Source organism: Aspergillus multicolor (assembly GCF_047715735.1).
Source record: "Aspergillus multicolor strain CBS 133.54 unplaced genomic scaffold BDW74scaffold_7, whole genome shotgun sequence".
Lineage (NCBI taxonomy): Eukaryota > Fungi > Ascomycota > Eurotiomycetes > Eurotiales > Aspergillaceae > Aspergillus > Aspergillus multicolor.
Genome location: NW_027395958.1, coordinates 629,733 through 654,004, shown reverse-complemented (window position 1 = coordinate 654,004; position 24,272 = coordinate 629,733). Strand labels below are relative to the sequence as shown.

The 24,272-nt window shown below is 51.8% G+C and overlaps 9 protein-coding genes across 9 annotated transcripts; 6 read left to right on the top strand and 3 right to left on the bottom strand.

The window, feature by feature from the left end:
* Nucleotides 1-3,456: 3,456 nt before the first annotated feature.
* BDW74DRAFT_176591 (uncharacterized protein) lies at nt 3,457-4,272 on the top strand (the record flags this gene model as incomplete). Its single annotated transcript, XM_073728650.1, has 1 exon — nt 3,457-4,272. The coding sequence occupies one exon, from the start codon at nt 3,457-3,459 to the stop codon at nt 4,270-4,272; it is 816 nt and encodes a 271-aa protein (XP_073585721.1).
* Nucleotides 4,273-4,785: 513 nt separating this feature from the next.
* Nucleotides 4,786-5,448, top strand: BDW74DRAFT_176590 (uncharacterized protein; the record flags this gene model as incomplete). The annotated part of the gene is made up of 1 exon (XM_073728649.1): nt 4,786-5,448. One exon carries the CDS (start codon nt 4,786-4,788, stop codon nt 5,446-5,448), a length of 663 nt encoding a protein of 220 aa, XP_073585720.1.
* A 1,444-nt stretch (nt 5,449-6,892) lies between these two features.
* On the bottom strand, nt 6,893-9,051 carry BDW74DRAFT_176589 (uncharacterized protein; the record flags this gene model as incomplete). The annotated part of the gene is made up of 7 exons (XM_073728648.1): nt 6,893-7,129; nt 7,201-7,581; nt 7,641-7,856; nt 7,944-8,102; nt 8,169-8,558; nt 8,641-8,790; nt 8,854-9,051. The coding sequence occupies 7 exons, from the start codon at nt 9,049-9,051 to the stop codon at nt 6,893-6,895; spliced, it is 1,731 nt and encodes a 576-aa protein (XP_073585719.1).
* A 544-nt stretch (nt 9,052-9,595) lies between these two features.
* BDW74DRAFT_176588 (uncharacterized protein) lies at nt 9,596-11,015 on the top strand (the record flags this gene model as incomplete). Its single annotated transcript, XM_073728647.1, has 4 exons — nt 9,596-9,679; nt 9,731-10,068; nt 10,117-10,202; nt 10,267-11,015. The coding sequence occupies 4 exons, from the start codon at nt 9,596-9,598 to the stop codon at nt 11,013-11,015; spliced, it is 1,257 nt and encodes a 418-aa protein (XP_073585718.1).
* A 733-nt stretch (nt 11,016-11,748) lies between these two features.
* Nucleotides 11,749-12,731, top strand: BDW74DRAFT_176587 (uncharacterized protein; the record flags this gene model as incomplete). The annotated part of the gene is made up of 2 exons (XM_073728646.1): nt 11,749-12,168; nt 12,240-12,731. 2 exons carry the CDS (start codon nt 11,749-11,751, stop codon nt 12,729-12,731), a joined length of 912 nt encoding a protein of 303 aa, XP_073585717.1.
* A 1,005-nt stretch (nt 12,732-13,736) lies between these two features.
* Nucleotides 13,737-16,454, top strand: BDW74DRAFT_189997 (uncharacterized protein; the record flags this gene model as incomplete). Its single annotated transcript, XM_073732095.1, has 10 exons — nt 13,737-13,801; nt 13,878-13,995; nt 14,052-14,116; nt 14,173-15,277; nt 15,340-15,494; nt 15,557-15,614; nt 15,669-16,074; nt 16,149-16,172; nt 16,246-16,296; nt 16,348-16,454. The coding sequence occupies 10 exons, from the start codon at nt 13,737-13,739 to the stop codon at nt 16,452-16,454; spliced, it is 2,154 nt and encodes a 717-aa protein (XP_073585716.1).
* Nucleotides 16,455-17,020: 566 nt separating this feature from the next.
* Nucleotides 17,021-18,718, bottom strand: BDW74DRAFT_167033 (uncharacterized protein; the record flags this gene model as incomplete). The annotated part of the gene is made up of 2 exons (XM_073726639.1): nt 17,021-18,362; nt 18,408-18,718. 2 exons carry the CDS (start codon nt 18,716-18,718, stop codon nt 17,021-17,023), a joined length of 1,653 nt encoding a protein of 550 aa, XP_073585715.1.
* A 606-nt stretch (nt 18,719-19,324) lies between these two features.
* Nucleotides 19,325-20,963, top strand: BDW74DRAFT_167032 (sugar porter family MFS transporter; the record flags this gene model as incomplete). Its single annotated transcript, XM_073726638.1, has 2 exons — nt 19,325-19,526; nt 19,582-20,963. The coding sequence occupies 2 exons, from the start codon at nt 19,325-19,327 to the stop codon at nt 20,961-20,963; spliced, it is 1,584 nt and encodes a 527-aa protein (XP_073585714.1).
* Nucleotides 20,964-23,675: 2,712 nt separating this feature from the next.
* BDW74DRAFT_176583 (uncharacterized protein) lies at nt 23,676-24,161 on the bottom strand (the record flags this gene model as incomplete). Its single annotated transcript, XM_073728645.1, has 2 exons — nt 23,676-24,044; nt 24,102-24,161. 2 exons carry the CDS (start codon nt 24,159-24,161, stop codon nt 23,676-23,678), a joined length of 429 nt encoding a protein of 142 aa, XP_073585713.1.
* Between the last annotated feature and the right edge of the window lie 111 nt (nt 24,162-24,272).

Here is a 24,272-nt window from a genome sequence, read left to right as displayed (position 1 = left end):
TTGTTTGTTCTCTGGCAGTTGGATCAGGCGTTGGTCCTCGAGCAGTCGCTAGTTGTTCTGGATCAGTTGTCCTTTTCTGTCCGTTGTCATTTTCTGCCTGCCGTCCTTCTCTGTCTGTTGTCTTTCTTCCTGTGTCGTCCTCCTCTGTCTGTTATCCTCCTCTGCTTGTTGTCCTTCTTTCTCTGTCGTCCTTCTCGAGCAGTCGCCCGCTCTCTATTAGTGGTCTGTCCCCATTTCCCGTTCCTTCTTCAGCCGTCGCTCTTTCTCTAACAGTCGCTCCATCTTAGTAGTTACCCCTTCCACAGACCCTGACTTCTTCATTCAAACGAGGCAAGCCCCGAAGTACCCGGCGACAATGTCGCTCTCGGTCGCTCCTCCCTCGGCCCCTGACAACCCCGCCGAGGAAGCGCTCTCCAGCTCCCCCTTCTCTCGTCTCTCAGATGCTCTCAGATGAACTCATATCGCGCACCGCAAAGCTTCTCGACGTCAAGGACCGCTGCGCCTTTCGCGGGGTCAACAAGAAGTTCCACAATGCCTCACAGCCTATCTTTGAATCGTTGTTCAACACCTGCACCACTGATCTCTCAGTCCTCTCGCTCTCCCGTTTGCACTCGATCTCAATGTCTCGCTTGGGACCCCACGTCAAGACCCTCCACGTCACACCCCGCCCCGACAATCCGAATGGCAATAAAATTGGCGAGGGTATGGATTGGAGTGTTAAGGTTTTCGGTGAGCACTGGGTGAACGGTAACGTGGCAACTGTGGTGCAGGGCATCATACAACGTCTCGTGACCTGCGACGGCTTTATCATTTCCCAAGTTGGCGCGGACCATGGAAAGCCCGTGCAGCAAGACAACCGCATGGTCATGAAGCAGGTCGCCACCGCTGAGGAACTAGAGAACGGTATTATGATTAGTGACGTCGTGTATCTCGTCTTGACAATCATCCACCGTCTCCCGCGGCGGGTTGAGCGGTTTACCGTTGATCTGCAAGGCGTGTCCGGGATGCCAATAATTAGGGAGGATGGCATCCCCACGCCGGGCCATGGCGCGATCAAAGATGCGAAAGGGGCGGAGTCGCAGGGATGGATTGGATTCCTGCACAATAGCCATGGCATTGATCTCCGCGGAATCGTGAACTCTGTAAATATTTTCGCGTTGCGCGAGAGTCCGCGGCTGCATGATCCATTTTGGAACAACCTACGCTCGCCCACACTCCGCTTCCCAATCAAATTGCGGCACACGGAGTTCGTCCGGCTTATCATGCGAAAAGCCACTCATTTAGAAGTGCTAGTCCTGTCGATTGCGGAAGAGACTGAGATCAATCCCGCCTTGCCCGTAGGGCCGTTTCTATTGAATTATCCAGCACCAGTGTGGAAGGGCTACTTTTCGGCATTGCGAGAGTTGACGCTGCACGGGACAAAGGATAACGCCATTCACATTGACACCATGGACCTGCGCCTGTCGCTGCTGCTGCAAAAGGACGAACTCCAGAAGCTTGATCTGGCCGGTATCAACCTCATCGGAGACAGTGACAGCGGTGGATGGAACAAACAAGTCATGCATCTTTGTTTCCAATTCGATCGCCTAAAGGAGTTCCGTCTCGCACGCCTCCAGTGGACTCAGCCGGCCAAAATCCGAACGGTAGCCAGCCACTGCAGCCAGTTGTGCTTTCACCCCAGCATTGAGGAGAACCCGAATTATATGGTTGAGCGCCCTGGAGCCGATGGTGGTAAATACTCTGCATTCACCACGTTCGACAGCTCCGATGAGTGGTACGATGCCGACGACTCTGAAGTTGGATACGGCCGGCTGATAGGCACCCCTCCAGGCACCATCCGTCGTTGCAAGGCCATCCGAGGAGTCCACTACGATAATTCAGGCGTATGCACCGACAAAGTGCTCGGATATCTGTTTCTTTTCCGCTAGCAGGGACTGGGGCTTTTGATATTTTGGCATATCAGTCATGTACCTGTGTACGAGATCGACGTTTGTCTCATTTCCTACGTATCTAGGTAGTTTTCTTGACTAGAAAAGACAGTATAGCACTCTTGAGCTGTCTATCAAATTAAATAAACCGCCATCCAAATTCCTTTGCTTGAAGTAGACTCGTAGAAGTGTTACTTGCGTAGCTACATTGTATATATGCCATATAGTGTTTGAATTAACGGTTCTTCATTGCCTGCCCTGTGCTACTAGTTCTTAAAGGGATTTCCTAATATGGTATAGGCTACATAGAGACCGCGTTGTGCTGCCTTTGCCTCGCCTTGTGTTGCAAATGGCGGAGTTTAGTCTTGTGTCAGGGTAGCTCATCGACCAGCTAACCAAAAGCCATTCACCAAAGGCCACCATGTTGATCATGAACTTAGAAAGTGCGAAGACGGGATCCCGATGTTATGATGTCTATACAAACTTCCTTATCCTCTTTTGCTTCGTCACTTGAGTCTCTCTACCCTTTCTTGAAAATTCACTAGATGACTAGGGTTTATATGGCTCAGTCAATGGTGCACAAAAGGTTTCCGATCATCAGCAACCCATCCATTTTCCATGGTGTCAGCTTGTCTGGGTTTTCTTTTGCTTCCATGTTCCCAGGTTGACTAGGTGAAGTTCCGTAAAGGGTCTAGCGCCATCTAAATGGCTTCACTGAGGAATGCACAATATTCACCATGACTTCTGGGGGAAAACTTTGTTTCATACAAAGGAAAAGCCAACGCTCTAGAACTCGTTCTGGGACCTTTAATTGTTTGTTCTGAGTAAGCTTCCTCCATCTGCTCCATCCTCCTCCATCAATTTGAACCTCTACTTATCCAAGTCGCCCAGAGCTCCATCAACACCATCAACACATCACCTCTGCTACTCTCATTGCTACCAAGGCAGAATGTGCTACCCCTTCACCTCCACGCCCCTAGAGGAAGAGGAAAAAGAACCCAAAGTCTCCCTCGCAACCCTCCCCGTCGAGCTCCTCCTCCTCATAACCTCGCACCTATGAGCCCGCGAGCTCGGCGCCCTCCGCCAAACAAACCAGCGCCTCTTCACCATAATCGGCACCGATTCCGAGAAGAAGGCCTTCCCCAGAATCTCCAACGACCTCTCCTCTACCTCTCTCAATCGTCTAATCCAACTCAGCGAATCCCGCTTCGCAAACCTCGTCACACACCTAACATTCAAACCATCCCACCCCGCAAACGCCATAGGCTATCGAGTCCTCTGGCCGCGGATGGCAGGTAGATGGACCGGAACGAAACGCAGCGGGCCATAAAAGCTCGCGCGCGCTCTAAGCGGGTTCATAAACTGCAAGGCCTTTAGCATCAAGCAATCCGGAGTGGACTTCGAGTCGCACGATGACAAGACGAAATTCCAGAACCCAGTCCCCTGGAACTGCACGCCCAAAGCGCAGATCGTGATTTCCGACGTGATTTCGATCCTATTCACGCTGCATATCCGACTAAATCGCAAAATGACATCTTTCACCCTCCTCGTCCCGTACAAGGACATCAACGGCACAGGGCTCAACGAGATCGGGCGTCCCTTTTTGCACCGGTATACCGCGTACCCCTGGTCCTTCTTCGGCGATCTGCACAGCCTAAAGGTGAACTACGCGCTGGACAACAACCTGCAAGCGAACTTCGTGGGTGACATGATGCATCACGCGCCAGGGCTAAAACATCTAAACCTTAATCTGAACGGTGCCTGGGACGGCGATTACATCACAGACCAGCTGCTCCATTGGTCCGAGAAATTCCGGTGTCTGTTCCGGCTGCGGAGCTTTAAGCTTGTTGCCGCGAATGTGCCAGCGCATGTGGTGTATCGGGATGGGGTGATATCGTTTCTTCTGAAGCAGAAGCAGAGCCTGGAGGTTCTGGAGTTGGCGACCATGCGGCTTATGCTGAGGCTTGCTTCGTTGCGTCTTAGGGATGGGGATGTTGAGCATGAGGGGGTGAATCCGTGGGTGGTCGTGATGCGGGCTATTAGGGACGCGGAGTTCCTGCGCTTGAGGAAGGTGCATCTTTGTGGTCTTGAGGTTGAGGAGCGCGTTGATGAGGATGATGCGTTGAATCTGGTTCCTCTGCGGCTGCGCCACACGCACCTTTCTTTTCTGCCGGAGAGGGAGTTTACGCCTGTGTGTATGGATGCTCCGGTGCTGCGGGCTGGGGAGGAAAGATTCTGTGTTCGTTATTATGGCGTTGTTGATCAGATGGATGAAGTTCTGGGGAAGGCGATTGAGTCTGCTTTTTTGAGGCCTTGTCGCGGTGGATCACACGAGAAGGCATGAGCAAGTCAGCTGTCTCTGTGAGGTGTGTTGCCGGGTTGGCTTTCTGGCCATGGCCCAAAATCTGCCTGGGGGCGATGTCATCATGCTGGATCTAACAATGGTTGGAGAAGGCTTATGTTTTTCGTGTTAGGACCTGGTTCATTTCGTAGTTCTGTTTGGATGTCTATGTCAAATGCAATGTTTCCAATTTTCTAGGTTCAACTGTGTTTACCAAGCCTTTACCCAGCTATGTCGTAGGCTGTAAGATCTCGTGCTTAGTCTCTTTGACACCATCAGTCTTCCGCGCGCTTTGTCAGTCGCAAGGCCAGACTCCCCTTAAAGCCCCCTTGTACTCTAGCAAAGTGTCTCAGGGTGTATAAAAGCCATGGTCGGCCGTTGCCGGTTCTAGATGTAATATTCGACTCTGAAACCTTTGACGCTGACGGTGTATCCCCATACCTACTAAACCATCCCCACAGAGCTAGTTTTCTAACCCAGATACCCACCACCCTCAACAAACTCAACACCACAGCAATGCCCTCCATCCCATTTTCCACCCCCCAACCGCGCACCCCGCAAACCCCAACCCCCGACAACCTCTCATTAACACTAACAACAGACCTCTCCTCCACCAGCCTACACAAAACCAACACGACCCTCCTAAACCCGCAAATCGCCGCACACACAACAAACCTCACAATCGCGGACCCATACCGCAGCAACCTCGGCGCGGGACTAACATGGGGCCGCGACCTCTTCGGCAGCCTCGACATGTCGAGTGACGGCGTGGCAAAATGGAAAGATGTGTTCAAGAAGTTAGCGAATTGCCGCTCCTTCGAAGTTCGTCGGGATGTCGTTTGGGACGGGCCGGACCATGCGCATTCTACTTCGGATAGAAGACTCCTGGCTAGTGATGTTGTGACTATGCTACTCGAGTTCGTGATTGAGGAGAGACGCAGGATAGAGTCTTTCGGTGTTGTTATGCGTGAGCGTGCGAAATTACAAGGTGAGGGGAAGGGAGAGGGGGAAGTCGTTCTAACAGGTATCCATCTCGCCCCCCTCAAACGAAAAGGCTTCGATTCAATCTGGGCGTCCGTCAAGATGTCAAAACTAGAATTCACAGTCTCCGATCCCGCACAGAGCGAGTTCGCTTATACTCTCCTTGCCAAAGCACGCTCTTTACGGCTCTTACGCTAGCTTTGGGACCAGGCCCTGTCTCTAACCTCCTCATCCCGCATATCCTAACCTCCGAGATCCGGTATACCCTCACCGAACTAAGTCTCCGAGGCTCCATGGTCCCCATAAATACCAGTGACCTCCTCTTTCTCCGGCGGCACGCGTTGACTCTCCGCAGACTCAGTCTCTCTGAAATAAACCTCATAGGGATCAACGACTGGAAGTGGGCTCCCTTCTACTATCGTGAATGAATTCAAGAATCTAGAAATGGCACAGTGTACGCTGATTACGGAAGCTGAGAGGCATATTTGGTTTCGCGAGGGGTGGGCGTTGAGTCAGCCGGGTTTAACGGCGAGAGGAACGCTTGCTCTTGGTGGGACTGGGTCGGCGTCGAGGTCGGGATCAGGCTCGAAATCTATATCCGGATCGAGGGTGAACGAGGTCATTGTGGGCGTAAGGTACATTGGTAGGGAGATGATGCGGGATACGTTGAGGGGGATGGGGGAGGAGGCGGTTGTGGGGCGGGTTAGTATGGGGAGGGAGATGAGGGTTTTGGTGGGGAATTAAATTACACTAAATCACTGTTAGCTGTTGATCCATTTAGCTTGTTTCCATGATTTATTTTTTGTGATTGTGAATAGGTCAATGCGCTAGGGGCTACCTAGGACGGGATGGAACGCACTTTCCAGTGCACATGTGTCTGTTGTAGTGCAGGCTGCTTGGCCTAATTGGTAGAAACAATTGAAGATTACCATTGCAATGAAATGTGACCATGGCTCGAATAATGAACATGGGAATTTCTACGTGATACTGCGGATTGCGAACAGTGGAATATTGCAGAACATCCTACGACCATGGCCTGCTGACATCTGCTCGAGTTAGCCACGAGCCGGTTCGATTTAGGGCTTGTCTGGATGCAATTCATTGGCGGGCCGCTTCTCCGGTGCCCCGTGGGGATTGACCCGAGAGCCCAGCTAGACAACCGACTATGTAGATCCAGCAGAATTGAAACAGAAAAACGACAATAACAGAATAAACATCGTCCAGACACATGTGCGCCTCGGTTGTCGTTGGACAAGTACGGCTCGACGAGAACTTGTACGCCAACGACAACACGGACGGTGGGCGCCAAGGACCAGAACAGTGCCGACAGGGAGTCAATGTGGACCCAGCCCTAACACAAGACGAAACTGACGAAAAAGATAACAGCAACGACACCAAGAGTAGAAAGGTAGGACATCAGGATGACCAATAAGACATGAGCGGGCTCAAGCCATATTCTTCAGATTGCGACTAAGCCTGAGGGCCAAAAAGCTGATCCTCCGAGCTATCAAGCGTAGTCATCTCACAATCGCTGCAGCACTCATGGCTACACCATCCGCCGTGCCACCTCCCGGTGCAAACAGGGTCAATCGTATTCCAGTTCTGCTCATGGTGGCAGCGGCACTATACTCACCAAAGCACATTAGAGACCGTCCGGGTTCGGGGTATAGTGTCTAGGAATGGAGCGTACGCAGGTCCACATGTCTGTCATCATCCAGCTGATGTCGGCGCGGGTAGTAGTAGGAGGAGGCGTGTGGAACGTGGATGAGGTGGGTGGTTCTGGGGGGTATGAGGCCGCAAGGGAGGAGAAGTGGAACTCGTTGCTGGCGTCGGGGGTTGCCTGAGCATCGGCGGTCAGGACGTCGTCGAATTTGGAGAGCTAAAGGAAAGGAAATGTCAGTCCTGATTATATTTTACGGATCTGGGCGTCAAGGTATACAGAATACTTACTCCAAGCGACTCGATACATTCATTTGTGGCCTTGACTGCACGATCTGTCTGGGCGCGGGTCAATTCCAAGGGTGCATTGTTCGTGATAGCCTCAACCTGCGGTAAGAGATCCGGCATCGCGGCGAGCCTATCCAGCTTCTCCTGCCTGGATAGTTTGGCAGCTTTGGATGCCCTCTTTCGGTCCTTCTTCGAGGGAAGGTTGGCTTTGCGATCTGCTGTCTTCTCGGCTTTCGCGATTCGTCGCCCGAGGTCTGCAATTCCAGAGTCGTCGGCGTCCTCGGTGCTGTCGCTAGAGAATGAATAGGAGCGTGCTCTAGGCCGAGAGCTAGGGTTCAGCTTCAGCCTCAGCCGGGCTAGCTTCTCGGCTGGCTCGGGGGTTTTCTAGTAGACGAAAGGTGGTCAGCTTACGTTTGTTGTGGAATAAGAAGGGAGATACATACCGGCCCCTTAACCTCATCGATAATATCCGTAACAGCATAGACCATACGAGGGAAAACGTCAATTGTGTTTATCTCCAGTTGGAGCGCGGCGAGGAGCAGCTTGGTATTGCCGTCCATTTCGGCATCAGTGGGGAATGTCTGGGGTGAGGATGGGATTGAAGATGGCGCGTAGTCTGGAGATAGAGCAAAGTCTTCTTTGACAATGCTCTCGCTGTTCTTTAAGGGTCAAATGTTAGTAGTTGCACTATTGAGAGTATAGCGTTTGGGACGTAAAGCAACTCAAGGAGAGAGTGCAAAACTTACTGAGATGTAAACAAATGGATCAGGAACAGGGGCTTCGCTGGTATCTTCGTTCTCCGACTCGATGGCTTCAGTAAGCTCGACCAGAATGTCGTAGACCTTTAGCTTAGATCCATTATGAATGGTCTTGAGAACCTCCTTATTGCTGGTGTTTTCCGCGTCCTGTGGGAAGCAAAAGGTTAATTCAGCCAATGAGTGAACTATTGTTGGGCAAAGATTCGAACCTACTGATGACATGTAGATGAAGGGATCCGGACCAGGTGCCTCGCTGAGTTCCTGGTTCTCAAACTCGAATGCCTCAATCAAATCCCGCAGTGGATACCTAGCGTTGGCCTTGACTCCATGAGCAACGTGGTGAGAGCTACTAGCAGCAGAGCCGGCGTCTTCATGGACTTCATCTTCCTGGTCTTCACCAATGCCTTGAGTCAAAACGTTCAAGTGGTAAATAGGCTCAAAGGGCAGACGCGGAATGAAGGCTGGATCTATGTTCTCTTTATCTTCGTCATCATTGTCCGTTGAAACAGCCGCCTCGCGAACGCGGTCGAAGGGCAAGCGCGTAGGGCCAGCAGGGTCGCGGTTTTCCTTGTCATCATTTTCTTCATTGTCGGTCTCGGCGTCCTATAGGAGAAATGTGTTAGCTCTCTTTTCTGATCCAGTTTGCAGGTGGTGTAGCTGCATAAAGAGAACAGAGGAGACTCACGGAAATCTCGACCACGATCCCGGGGTAAAAGGAACCAGAAGTGGCATTGTCATCCTTATCCTCATATCCGCCAATCGCAGTTGTTCCCTCAGCAGGGTTGGAAGCGCCGATAGCACCAACGACGGGATCGGTATTTAGCTCGTCATTGTCCTTTGAACAGCTTGCGGTTAGCTTGCGTTTCAATCCTTTATGAGGAACCTGATCAAAGCTTACGCAGCCTTCCACGGCATTCATAAAGCTCCGAGCAATCTCACCGACACTGCCAACAGCGTCTTCGACACTTTTGAGGTCCTTGGTCATTTCCTCGACCCGGTCAGAGGCACAAATCATTTCGCCGTATTTGCGCTTGACACCGGCGGGTTGATTATTATTGCGTTCGGGGTTGGGACGGAACGGAGTCGATGAAGACATATCCTGTGAGACCTACCAATGTGTTTCAGACACAAATATCTTTGTTGCGTCTGAGAAACAAAGCGATTTTGTTGAATGAGTTCCGCTGGTCGAGGTTCAAGAAGAAAAGGCTGAGTTCGAATTCGGGAGGCAGAGGGGGAAGAGTTAATGTTAAGGGGGATCAAAACATTGATTGAAGGTTGTATTAGACTGCTGAGGAGACACGCAGCTGGAGTTCTGGAGAGAAGCACTTCACTGCCTGCTGGTCTTGCTGTGGTTCTCTGTGAATATCAGCAGGCAGGGCCCCACCAACCCTAACTCAACCACTCAGCGTCCAGCATGCAAGGATGTTCTGATCAGGAAGATTCCCTTCACTGATTCTTCTCTTTGAGTGACTGGAAGGCCTCTGTATCCTCTTTCTCCAGCTTTCCGTTAAATATGGCATTGTCGCTCTCTCTTTCGGTTCTCCTCCATCCCACCTACCACTCTCATCCCTCACCTTCCTTCCCATCTGGTATTCTACATCGAGAGCCCAGGGTCGAACCTTCCATCCATTCTCGGCACGATGGCTCTTTCCACTCTGACGGGTAGAGGCAGCACGCTCCTCGACCTTCCAACCGAGCTCCAACTCCAGATCATCGATCTAGTCGTGGACGATGACTATGATAACTTAATTCCTCTCGCTCTGTCATGAAAACAGTTCAATAACATCTGCGATCTAAAGAATCGGTGCAAGTTTCACACCATCAATATTCCCGAGTTCGGGGAGCTGGCCCCCCTCTATCTGCTTGAGATCCTCCGCACTCGTCACCTGGCAAGTTACGTCCACCATCTCATCCTGAACATGCAGACCGAAGAGGAAGCACCATTTCACAACCGATCGCCTATCTGGGAGCGAGACCTGCCTGATGGAGAAGTTCAGCGACTCAGGAGTGCCATCCACAGGGCCGGGTTCGAAGGCCAGGAGGCGCGCGGCGTCTTGGACATGCTCCTGCAGATTCAACCATTTAGTCATTATAATGGCAGTAAAGATGGACCGTAAGCTCTCTGGTTCTTGGTCCCTGACCTTGCTAACTCCGTTTCCAGGTTCACCATTGCCGCCGAGCGCAGAAACTACATGGGGCCGTGCCGTGGGCACCATCCTACTCTCCGAGTGTCCGAACATCCAGCTTGTAGCCATTGGAACGCCTACCGCGCAAGACATGGGATTTAACGGTCATAACTAAAACAAGCTAGACCCCGATTACAGGCCAGGCCGCCTGAACTTTCCTCTGAATCGTGTCTTGAACGCCATTCACGAGGCACCTGCAACCTCCGGATTCATGAGCAAGGTGTGGGCACTCGAACTGCTTAGTCCCGATGCTTTATGCTGCTCCGCTCACCGGGTCTACGATCAGATGGAAATCATCGACCGGATGGAGGTCGTCAAGAACCTTCCCAATCTAGACCTGATAGCGGTCAAAGGGGCCTGCTGGAGCGGCTATATCCCCCGCTTCACCAGCAGCACCAACGTCGCAAAGAGAATTGTAATCATCGAGTCCAGGTCCGGCTCCGACGTCCTGGCTGACGTGATCTTCTCTGTTGCAAAGCTTGAAGAATTCTCATACAGCATAACCAACCGCGAACCCAACCCCCATTCCGAATACTATCCCACAAACGAGTACAACCCGCGCACCTTCTTCCACTTCCTTCTCAGCGCACGCCACACTCTAAAGCACCTCCACCTTGACTGCGATGACCAGCTTCGCGATGATCCGCCTTATGGTGGCTACGTCGCCTCCCGAACCACGCTGGAAGAATACCGCGACGAGCTGATGCGCACTACCGGCCCCTACCGCCGCGATAGAAGCAAGCTGCGCGGGATCTTCATGCTGGAGGGGTGTCTCGCCGACTTCACAGCCTTGGAAGAGCTCGTCATCGGCCCATGCACGCTCTTTCTAATTTGCAGTCGTAGATGTGGATACCCTCCCTCACTCTTGTGTTGATTTTGCTTGTGTGAATTTTGATTAGTTCAGTCAGACGACAGGTATCCTTCCCACTAAGAGTGCTAGTAGTATACTCTCATGAATCACAAGGAGTGTATGGTAATAAATTAACTTCTCTCAAATACAGCGATGCTAACCAGCGTCTACATTCCACCATAAACTCCGAAATATATATAACCGCACTAAGTACCGCTACCGAAGCAAAAGCATTGATTCTAGAAACGATTCCACAGGTTAGCTGCTACATCACCCGAGCCGCAACAACCTCAAGCACCAACATCTCGACTACCTAGGGTAATACACTGATGATATTCAAGGGTATCGGGTTGAACGAACAGTCGCGCTTTCCCCAAATCCGAGAGTGGGAAGGTCGCCGCCTCAAGCACCAAGGCCGCACTCTTTCTTCCCGCGAGATCCGCAATCGATGTCAACCCCACTCCCACAACAACCTCCTCCATCACGCGCACCCGGCATTGCGGCGATTGTTCGAGTTTCCAAATTGATTTTTCTCTTTCTTGATACTTAGCGAGCATTAATTTAACTTTTTATAACTTCAGAACAGTCTGAGTTGAGCGTTCCTTAAGCCCTCTGTCTTCCGCGGCCAACCGAGACGCGTCCGTCATTAGCATCCTTTGCTAACTTCGAGACGTCAGTTTCTCGGCGGTCTTATATTCTCACCTCCAGCGGCTGCTTTCTTTTTATACAATACACTCTTCTTATCTGCTCCCTCACAATGCCACATTTCCAATCGCTACCAAACGAGATTCTGCTCATGATCCTATCCTATCTCACCAGCTACAAGGACATTGTCGCGTTGTGCATACAGGACCGACGATTGCTCAGCCTCTATGATCTCACCACATTACGAAAATATCAGCAGGTTAGAATTCGACAGGATGAGCATCTTGGCCCGGCCTTTGACGTGTTGATCTCGATTTTGCGTGATCCGAAACTGGGAAAGTATGTACGCCATCTTGAGGTCGACCGGCAGCCTTTGAGTTTAGAGCCGTATGTCGAGACAAACTGGCGGCGATCCCTCAGCGAAAGTGATCTGGGCAAGCTCGAGGACGCGGTTCAAGCTGCGGGGGATTTGGGATACTCGCAAAACACCATACTGAATATGCTGATGCAGACGCAAACTAACATTGAGCCTGTTAGTAACGGGCTTCGCTGGCATGTTTTGTTAAAGTATCGTCTAGCCTCGCTGAACTTGACGGCAGGAAGCAAGAGGTCAAGGTAGTCCGGGGGACGTTCATCGGTCAGGCGATCGCGGTCTTGCTGATCAGTGTGTGTCCCGAGCTGGAGTCCCTTGTCCTCGGAGCGCCCCATTCGGTCGAAGAGACTTTGAACAATTATTCCTATTACGAGTTCATGGAACGGGGAAGAAATATCCCATTGCCGCCACCCAAATTCCCGATGTCGGAGCTTCTCAGCAAAGTCACTCAACAATCGTCAAACTCGCCCTATCTGCAGCGAGTCCGTACCACTGAGTTCCTGCCCCGGCCCTACCTTGGCAAGAAGTGGTATTCTCCGTGCGATTTCTACAATTGCGTCGCGAAAGTATCCGGACTTCCCAAACTCGAAAAGAACTCCATTGATGGCATGAGGCTGCTTGAGGCACAGCCCTATGCCATGCCACCTCCACGAACTCATATCAAGGTGCTGGAATTCCACCGATCACTGTTGAGCTCTCTCTTCTTTCCTTCTCTTTTGTGATCTATCGACGGACTGCAAAAGTTCACTTATACTAGCGGGACTTGTCGAATCAAACAATGGCCGAATACTTGACATGAGCAAGAACATGCCTACAATGAACGCTGCAACCCTCTTCCGGTGTATCCTGCGCCCCAATGAAACCCTACAGAGCTTGGATCCAGACTACGACTACCAGCTCGGCATCAACTACCGCCTCACCATGGATGAGTTCCTTAATGACGTTTATGATAAAACGCTTGTCAGCCATCCAGACATCCCCTGGCGACTGGACGACACATTATGGGGTAAAACCGGTTCGTTTAAGGATTCTAAAACCCTGACCCATCTGGAGATTGGCGTTTTCTCTCTATTCTACTTTGCACAGGAGATCCGAGGCCCTGACGACGGCGAACGCAAACCGCTTCACATTAATCTGGTCGACGAGTTGCCCCCTAACCTCCAGCATCTCACCATCCGCGGCTACAAGCGGGGCGCAAACCAGTATCACGACCGCAAACTTGCGGAACTCATGAGCAGTTATGATGTTGATCATTCGGGTCTTTTAGAGATTCAGGGAATCGAGAAACCGATTCCCCAGGGCATGGGATTCAGATGCGGAACTTTGGTGGCCGCGATTTGGATTTCCAGCTTGATGAGTGGTCAGACTATGAGTACTGACCCAACTCTTTCTACAAACTGATTTAATATCTTTCGGCCATCGTTTGGTCGACTTCAATCCTATTGCTTCCTTCGGCTTCCCTTCTATATCCTACTGTGCGACTAAGTTACTTCGCTCTCGCTTCGCCTTAGTCAGATGGGCCACCCGATCGTCATATTTAGCCTGATTACCAGGGACGTACATAAAGCATAACAAGATTGGTGCATTAATTCGATGCTAGCGCATGTCTTTCTGCGGGGTCCAACGACCCCAGATCGTCGGCTGCTATTCCGCCGAGCTCCCCTTAAAGGGTCTTCCCGCCCGTCATCGTTGAAATATACAATGTAAGACCACCTTACCGGATAATGATGCATCTGGCCACTTCACTTTTTCTGGGCATTTTGCCCGCCTTGGTTGTTGGGCGAATTGATCGGTAGGCCGAGCCTTGAGTTTAGTTTGCCATGGTGGACGGATCCCGCGTGTGCTAATGAACTACCGCACGGAATCAGGCAGAGCATAGTTTCTAAGTATAACGTCGTGCGCACCAGTCTGATTGACAACGAGACCACGCCGCTGCAGGTCGGAAACGGGGACTTTGCATTTGGCATTGATAATACGGGAATGCAGGTATGTCTTTCAGTACCACTATCCTCTTCGGAATCCGGATTGATACCTACGCTCAGACTTTCCTCGCATTCAACACCCTATCGAGCTGGGGCTGGCACAACGACTCGCTGCCTACGAACGGGTAAGCTCCGTAATTCAGTCCCCTTGGCTTGCGTGATGGCTCATAGAGTTCTGCAGGGAAGAGCTGTCCGACTACACCGGCGTCCCAAGACTAACCCACGGCCGAAATGTCTCCTACGATATTCCTGACCCCGACCTCCCTGAGGTCTCGCAATGGCTGATCGGAAACCCGAACCGCGTTAATCTAGGGCGGATTGGACTGAGGTACAGTAATGGTACGCTCTCTGCAGATAAGATCAGTGATCCGCGACAGGAACTCGATCTGTGGAATGGAGTCATTACATCAACATTCAAAGTTGACGGGGAAGACGTCAAAGTGGTCACGCAAGGGGACTTCGAGTCTGATGCCGTCGCATTTAGCATTGAGTCTGCGTTGATTGAATCGGGCGATTTGAGCGTTGAGCTTGATTTCCCATATCCGCCTATCCACTCAACGAAATATAAGTACGAGGTTTTTGTCGGTGTATACGACTTCCCCGATAACCATACTACATCCATCATTCCCCCATCCGGCAAGGAGAACAACACAGCGCATATCTACCACGAACTCCAGGAAACTAACTACTTCGTGAACCTCCGCTGGCCAGCCTCTACACCCCTCCAGCTAACTCAACCGCGAAACGCAACCGGCCTGGCGAAGCACCGCTACACCCTCACGCCGCGGCTTCCAACATCCTCTTTCAGCTTCACAGCCCTCTTCACCCCCTTAAAGTCCACGCCCGCACCGCCCTCCAAAATCTCCCTCCGCAACAAATCCGCCTGGAACGCCTACTGGAAAGCAGGCGGGTTCATCGACTTAACACTCTCCCCGCACAGGTCCGCAAACGAACTCCAACGCCGGATAATCCTATCGCAATACCACGTGCGCGTGAACAGCGCCGCAACGTCGCAATCGCCGCAGGAAAGCGGGCTCATGAATAACGGGTGGTACGGGAAATTCCATATGGAGATGGTGGTGTGGCATAATGCGCATTGGGTAACTTGGGGACGGAGTGAGTATTTTGAGAGGATTTTCCCAGCGCTTTATGAGAAGTTACTACCGACGAGTATTGAGAGAGCGAGGAAAATGGGTTGGCAGGGGGCAAGGTGGCCGAAGATGACGGAGATCAATACGGGGGGGTCGGCGCCGGGGGGGATTAATGGGCTTTTGCTTTGGCAGCAGGTTGGTTACCCTGTTCTTGTTTTGACAGATTTTCTAGGTGTGGGTTCTGATAAGTTGTGCAGCCTCATCCGATGTATCTCGCCAATCTCGCGTACAAGGCTTCTCCGACACGCAAGACATTACAGAAATGGGACCGCGTCATCACAGCGACGGCGGATTACATGTCGAGCTACGCGTGGTTTAATGAGAGTTCGGGGCTATACGATCTCGGTCCTCCGTACGCTCTACCCATCTCCCCTTCTTCTTTCTTCGTTTCTCGCTGCTAACAAGATTGTCCAGGGCATACGGCGTCACAGAAAATACCCCACCCCTCGAGACACGGAATCTCGCATACGAGGTACCCAGCCCCTTCCATTCCCCTGTTTCCCCGACTAACAGATTTCTGTGTTAGATAGCATACTGGCGCTACGCCCTCGACACCGCAATATCCTGGAAAAGGGCCTTGAACGCCCCCATCCCAACCAGCTGGTCCACCGTCGCGCTCAATCTCTCTCCACCCCCTATAATCTCGGACCTCTACGCCGTCTACTCCGGGCTAAATAGCACCTGGTGGACCGACTATTCCCTAACCGACGACCCACGGAGCTTGATTATGCTGCAGGGTATCCTCCCCGACACACCCGCAGTCGATAGCGCCATTGCAAAGAGAACAGCGGATAAAGTGGATGAGGTGTGGAGGGACGAGGATATCCGTGGTTGGGGAAGAGTGGTGCTGGCTATTAATAGCGCGAGGATTGGGGAGCGCGAACGCGCGGTAAGGCATCTTACGAGTGGGAGGTGGGTTTTCGATGATGCGGGTATGAATTCTTCCACTCTGATTGTTTTGAATGTGGTGGTTTGAGTTGGGCTTGTGCTAATGCGTGGGTGGTAGGGTTTGCGGTAAGAGGTGGTGATGGTACGTCTACATCTTCCTCTAATCTATTTATTACGTCTAGAGATTGGATGAGGAGGTGCTGATATTGCCACAGGAGGAACACCGCCCCCCTTCATGCCTGGAAATGCGGGATATCTTCTCGCTGGTATGTGCCTTCTACATCACACAAACAAACCTCGCTGACAAGGTACCATAGTTGCGTATATGGCAGCTGGCTGGGAAGGATCCGAAGGCCACGCGCCAGGCTTCCCAGATAACGGGGACTGGGTTGTGAAGCACGAGGGGCTTTTGAAGGCGCTATAAAATGGTATATACTGTCTAATTTATTTCTGACGGGGCTAACGCTACATGACAATTCTAGCTCTCACCGTCAAGAGTTCTTCTGGTGGTAGCACTTGGCAAGCACAAATTGAGCAGTGATCCTACGACTACGCTCCCTGGCCTGTAAATAAGCAAGGCCTACCTGTTGTTTTATAACTCCTCGTCTATGTATAGTGGCTAGGCTGCCAATGTGTCCTGTGCATCTTCCTCATGTCCAGGCTCCACGGTGTATGTCCTTGTTTTCCGGCATTCGAGCCAACGCGAGAGGTTTCTATTTTGTTTAGCCCTGAAGGCCACAGAATTGATTACCGAAATATACTCCTCCATTGAATGTAGCATGAACGAATTTAGGATCTGTGAGGGCTCTGGTTTACAGACCGTATGTAGATCTAGCTAGACTTCCTCAGTACCAGGCAACTAAAAGCTTTCATGCAAGGCAAAGGTACTAGGGCGCTATATCAGGACCATCTAGTGTAATAGCAGCGTGAACTCCTTACGACTCTAGTATAGCTGAAGAGTACCGTCCTAGCGCACACGACTCCAAGCCTTTAAACCTTCTCACAAACAGTATAAGCCTCCACCTCCGCAATACAAGTCCTTGCTGGAATTGTAACCGCAATCGGAAAGCCACCATAATCGGGCTCATCATTCGGCATAATCAGGAACTCGCCGCTGCGGGTCTCATCGCCATTTAGGACACGCAATGTCCTCAACTCCCCGGTTCTGTCATCATACTCTTTCTCTCGCGCGTCTAGAATGCCAGTGAACGTGACATTCTCATCCAGTCCGCGGAAGCGAACTTGAAAACCACGTCCGACGGCAAGGAAACGATATGAGGTTTCCTCGCCGAGCTGGATGATTATGCCCCCACCGGGTCCTGGTTTGCCGAAGACAAAGGCACGCTCGATAATAACCTCCAGGTTCCCGAATGTCTTCGTCCACTCCTGCTTCCCCTTTGGTGAGCCGGACTCGGGGATCTCGTCGAAGAAGAAGCCCATCTGTTGACTTGGCTTGGAGTTTAGGAGGTAATCTGCAGTTTGAGCGAGTAGCTTATACTCCATACCAAGGATAGTGGCCTCCGTATCGATGCCGAATGGGCTTGTCCCGAGTGCTCCATATGTTCCATATGCAAGCCATACCCGTCTCGCGCCATGCTCATCGCGTCGCTGCTCCGGGATGAAGAGCGGATTTGTTGCGGGAAAAGTGTAGTCCTGGCAGACTCGCTCATAGTCATGAAAGTACAGATCCGGGGCGAGAAAGTCCAAGGCGGGTGCATTGAAGCGCCAGATATCCGAAACATGCGGACAAGGGCCGCCTGAGGGGTAGACTCCCGGTCGCGCTCCGCCACCAACGACGACGGGGTACCCGTGTAAGTCCAGAGCCGAAGGGTCGTCAAAGTTGAGCCAGGTGTTTGTGTAGAGAGGAATTGGGTACGCTTTCTTCCCCGCTGCTGCAACGTGCCCGACGTACTTGGAGATGTAGTAAGCCATGAATGCTTCGTCGGCGGAGGTGCGGGGTCCGAAGATGCTTTCCCAGGTGTAGGTTCTCTCTTGATCAAGTTCGCCCGAAGATGGTATCCCCTTGGCGAACCGTTCGATAAACCGCGGGTGAAGCTCTTTCGAGGTTGAAAGATGGCGGAGGAGGTCTGTTGGGACGCCTTTCGCGAACGTCCTCTCCGCAAGGACTGAACGGTCTCTCGAGTCTCCTAACAAGCCTGTCTCATTTTCAACCTGCACCATGACGACCGTACTATGATCGCGATCGACTTCCTTTAAATGCTCCATAAAGTTTCCGAATGCACGCGCATCGGCCTCCCATCCTTCCTCGGAGAATGGACTAATCATCTCGATTGTCCTCTTTCCTCCTTTGTCGGCGTCCCAAACATGTACTCTGGGAAAGCGCTCAACATCTCGCTTCACCCAGTGAGGAGCATACGTGGAGATGCCATTTTTGTAGCTTCCGAACCATAGAAGGACAAGATAAATTCCGTGCTTGCGAGCGTCCGCGATAACGGCGTCGAGTTCAATAAAGTCAAATTGGCCCTCATCGGGTTCAATCATCTCCCAGGTCACGGATCCAAGAAGGGTGTTTATTGACTGTGCTTTCAGGTCGCTCCAGACCGTGGACATGTATCGAGCAGAGGAGAGGGAGGAGTTGTGGAGTTCGCCGGGGAGGAGAAGGACCGGTCTATCTTTAACGAAGAGTTGAATCCCGTTCGGGGTTTGAGCGAGGTGGGGGAAGGACATAGCGAAGTGATCTTGTTTGAAGATAATTTTGTGTTCTCTGCTCCTGATTATCACCGACGAAAGGGAGGTTTAAGTATGGCCTCGAGCGGATTGGAGACCCTGGGTAGTGAGAAGAGTAGCTGTTAGATTCCACTGAAGGAGGAAACGGTGGTCAGTTTCGGGATACTCAATTGGAGGTATTCCGCGAGGCTTCTCTTTCAGCCAAAGGACATTCACTTAGCCAGGGCGCTGCCAAAACTTCGCGTAAACCTCGGATATACCATCCAACGGAAGATACGGCATTAGATGGGAGTAATTTCGATCAAACCTCGGATGTTGCCCTATCACCTTGGCAGGGCCATGCGTATTGGCCGGTTAGGACGCCACATCCTATGTAGTGTAACTTTCAAGGTCTTAGATCCAGTAAGGGGGGCCGGACGAGTGCGGCACAGAGCCGATCTTGACGCCAACCCTCCAGCCCCTGTCATGTCCGGCCCCATCTCATTGTCCCACGGGGATTGAGGTCTGGGGTAATCGCCCGCATAATATCCGAGATGGGTATATAAGGGTCCACATGGACTGTTGACACATCCCAGAACCCTGTAGGACAACTGATAGACGCGCATCATGACTTCCACGGAAAAGAAGACAGACTTCCTTCCCACTGAGGATCCGAGAGATGTCACTGCGAATCCCATCCCTTGGTACCAGCAGCCGAAACTGCGCCAGTTGTACCTCAAAATGGTGATCTTATTCCTCGCCTCGACAAGTCTTGGGTATGACGCAAGCTTGTTGAATGGACTTCAGACGATGGACACCTGGGCTGCCTGTAGTGCCCTCCTTTCTCCATTATTGGGCTTTTGTGCACTGCTGATAGCGAACAGACTTTGACAATCCCACTGGCAGTCGTCTCGGCCTCTTTGGCGCGCTCCCTGGAATCGGAACATTCGCTGTCTTTTTGATCGCTCCCTACCTTTCCGATGGTCTGGGACGACTACTTGGAACGGCGATCGGATCTGCGGTGATAGTGCTCGGTGCTCTCATTCAATCATTCCCGCCAACCTCGAACCCGAACCGAGACGCGATGTATCTCGCAGGCAGAATCATCGTTGGAATTGGTTCAGGGATCTGCAACGGTGCTTGTCCTTTGCTTATCACCGAAGTGGCTCACCCCAAGCACAGAGGAAAAATCACGACAATCTATAACACGCTGTGGTATCTTGGTGCAATTGTTGCCGCTTGGTCTGCGTTTGGGACGCTCGAGAATCTCAGCGGTGATGTCCAATGGCAGCTGCCGACCGCTCTGCAGGCGCTCATGCCGGGAATTCAACTGATGGGGATATGGCTTCTTCCTGAAAGTCCAAGATGGCTTATCAGCAAAGGCAAACTCGACAAGGCGCGCGCCGTCCTCACCAAGTACCATGGAAATGGCGATGAAAATGACACCTTCGTGAGGTGGGAGTTTGCTGAGATTAGGGAAACATTGCGGCTAGAGCAGGAGGCAGCCTCGACTGGATGGATGGAGCTCATTCGCACCAAAGGTAATCGCAAGCGATGTTTCCTAATCATTCTCACCGCGATATTCTCCCAGTGCAGCGGCAACGGTCTTGTCTCGTATTATCTATCGCAAGTCCTGAACACGATCGGCTTCACCGACTCCAAAACTCAGGCTGAAATCAATGGCGGATTGACCATCTGGTGTTTCCTGGTTTCGCTCGCAGCGGCATTCCTGGTCGACCGCTTTGGACGCAGAACACTTTTTCTTTTTGCTGGAGTCGGAATGCTCATCTCTTTCAGTATCTGGACTGCTTGCAGTGCCGTTTACTCCCAAACCCAGTCTGCACCCGCTGGTCGCGCCGTCCTCGCCATGATTTTCCTGTTTTATGGTACAGCCGGCGCCGCGTGGCCGGGATTGACTGTCGCATATACCGTGGAGATCTTGCCGTTCAATATCCGCGCCAAGGGGTTGACGCTCTGTACATGCGTTGCTGCGCTGGCTGGAATCTATAATCAGTATGTAAACCCGCTCGGCCTGGAGGCTTTGCAGTGGAAATTTTACTTCGTGTATGTGGCGGTGTTGGTGATCGAGTGCGTGGTGATATGTTTCTATTTTGTGGAGACGCGGGGGCCGACGCTCGAGGAGATCGCGGTGTTGTTCGATGGACAGGACGCTCCGGCGAGTATTGCGGCAGAGAAGGCAGAGAAGGCAGAGAAGGCCGAGCAGCCGGTGTCATGCCACGAGGAAGCCATTCTGGATCGAAAGTAGGTGGGATGTTCCTTGGAATGTGCGGGGTTAGTCCGGAGCAGGATCTGGGGAATTTATGCGAGGTTTAGGCGATAAATGCGAGATTGTTCCTTCCTAGTCCCTTTAGCATCATACCACTGAGGTCAGTACAATGGAAATCAAGAAGCATACCCGAAATCAGAAGGCCTGCGATATTTGCCGAAGTCGTCGCGTCAAGTGCCGGTTTACAGAAGGGGAGGTTTGTGATGGGTGCAGATTCCTTGGAGTTGTTTGCACCTCGGATCGGCCGCGGAGGAAGAGGGGTCCTCCAAATCGGCAGGTGCTCTTCTTCGCTCCTTCCTTTGATGATGCTAACTCTCTCCAGTCATGCTGCTCAACCATCTCCAAGCGAGTCGTTTTCTCCTTCCTCAACCATCTTCTCCCCAGCAACAGTCGCTGGCTTCTCTTCAACCAAAGTCCTCTCCTTGCTCGCCCCCTCTTCGCTGATTACCACCGTTTTGAACGACTGGTTTAGCCACATCCATCCCCTCGCCCCGGTCCTACACCGACGAGATTTCCTCACACGCTTCGCCGAGAACACCGCTGACCCCATCTTCACCGGCCTGGTCGTTAGCATTGTCGCAGCTACCACCGCCACCTTGCGACGAAAGTCCTTCGCCGAGTACCATCCTATAACGCCAGGCCGATGCATCGAGCTCGTCCTAAGTCATGACCTCCTTCCAGCGGAGTCCGGGTATTGCCTTGACTGGTGCATCGCAAAATACAACCTTGCTACTGCATCGATGGCTCAAAGGGGGCTGGGTGATCCGTTTGTTCATCGGATGGTTGGCGAAGCGGTCACTGGAACGGGCTACCTACTTTCTTACAAATTGCAGGAAATGGGCGTGCGGCATGGAGACCTTCTCAAGAGATTGTGGTGCTTGCTTGAGGTGACCCTAATGTCCGTCTCATTCGCAATCTTCCGCGGACTTGCAACTGCATTCTAATACTGCGGATCCCATAGAAACGCCGACATGATCGGTCAACCCGTCCTTGGCCGTCTTACACTCCCTAGCAACTCTTCATATCTTCCGCAGCCGTACAGTGACGAAGACCTCGCCGTTGACCCTTCCACTACGCTCCCCTCATTCATTCCGCCCTCCCCAAGCGACAAAGCCACATACGTCCCCGGTCTAACGCATCTCCTCTCCATTTTTCGCACCTGGACTACTTGCCAAACGGCGCAATTCTACAAACCTCGGTCTCAAGTGCTTTCGACAGCACTCACCGATGTCCAAAACACCCTCGATACCCTTCCTCCGCCTCTTCGGTGGCGCGGAGGCCTCTCACGCCCTGCGGGTGCAACACCTGGACACGACGTACAGATTGCAAACATCTTTGTGACTAGTCTTTATGTGCGTTCCAACCTTCTGCAGCAGTTTGGCCATCCCCTGCAATCGAAAGCGAATTCTATCCTTGATCAAGAAGACGAGACGCAGGCGCGATCAGAGCATCAGAGCATCGTGAGCGATCTACTCGAAGTTCTCTGTCATCTTCCGCGAGAAATTCTAGAAGCGAATGGATACAGTCTCATTCCGAAAATTAGAGATATCGGAGCTGCTTATCTTGATGTTCTTAACGCCGATGCGAACGGAGAGGGATTGGTTGCTGTTGGAGATGAGGCGAAAGCCAAGCTGGAGACATTGCTATCGCAACTGGGTATTTTGGACTTCAGGCCGTCTGAGAATTCGCTAAATCTGTGACGCCTAGTTAAATACTCTGCTTTGGGCATACTATGGCCCCTCAACATCCACTCCAATGCTAATCACCTTGGACCTTTCTTGGGAACGGGGTTCTAGACCATCGTTTTCAATATATCTACTGATTCACCTCCCATATCACTCGCCATTCTACAAGTTATATAGTTCACAAATCTTATCAAATAAAATATTTCACAGATTCAGTGACCCTCTTCCTGTCCAGGCAAACCTAATGGCAAGATGCTTGGTTGGCTCCACTACACCTGATGCTTCTATCTGTTTCCAACGATTCGCTACTCTTCCGAATTCACCTTGAGGTCTGCAATTTGGCCCTGGTTCTGTTGAAGACAGAATTTGGTAATTCAAGCCTCTGTGAAGGATCACCTAGCCATGTAAAGCTTCTGTACTGGCTTCTGACCATTGTAACAACGTAGGCCTTGGTGTAAACGATTCTCCGTTTCCTTTACGTCTGAAATTTGACGTCATTGCTTATATCTATACCTCCTTGGTAGAGGCACTCTCTACCATACATGTGCTTCGCAGGTATGCGCAACTGCCAGTAGGGCTAGGTAGTTCGCTATATGATTTATAGCCCATTTCTCAGACGAGTTGCGGCCTTGCCTACTGCAGTCACTTTAGTTAGATGAAGAATACGTTCTACTCGGAACAGAGAGACAGTTTATGGAAGCTGCGGTTCCATTTGGTGCTTTTAGGACAATGAAAAACATTTGCAGGGAGTACGTGCGAGGAACCCGGCTGTTGGAAGCCCGTCCATCCGGAGGAGATGAAGACGTGAGGTAGGTTCTCGCCCTGACACACGAAGGAAAATAGATCCTGTTGGAGGACCTTGAAAGAGAAAAGACATGATAACCGACGAAACATGTATGTAGAGCTCAGACTATATGACCGAACGCCTAGATCCTCAAACGCCAACATCGACGCCGCTCATCTCGTCATCAAAGAGCCAGCGACCTTGAAAGAAGCCGAGTCGCCCTTAGCACCCATTCCAATTCTGCACAATAAGGCTCCAATTATCCGGATGGCTGATAACACCCCCCGAGACATCACGGCCCTTATACTGGGTAAGGCAAGTATCATAAACCGCGACAGCGCCCTCGCGGAAATGCACGTATTCCATGATGATGTGGCGCTTGGGGTCGTCGTTGCACCAGCGCACGTTGGTGCCGCGACTGCAGTACAGGTGCTCGCATTTGCCTGGTTCCAGCCCCTCGGAGGGCAGGATTGTTTCGCCGTGCTTGCCGTGCAGGATGTAATTCTGCTCAATGAAGCGGAGCTGGGTTATGGCGGCGCGGAACTCGAGGGCGTCGGCGGCGATGGTGCGGCCGGCGCAGTTGATCGTGTGCTAGGGATGTGTTAGTTGGTTGATTGGATGAGAAGTGGGAGGGGGGGTAAGACTTACGCCGTCGACCATGGCGACCAGGGTCATTAGGATGGACACGACCTGGAGGAGGAAACGCATTTTGATGGTTTTTGCAAATGTCACGATGGTTTGATAAAGTGTTTTGATGTTAAGATGGTGCCGTGATGTCAGAGAGTTGATGGTGGTTGAATGCTTGCGAAGATAGAGGAG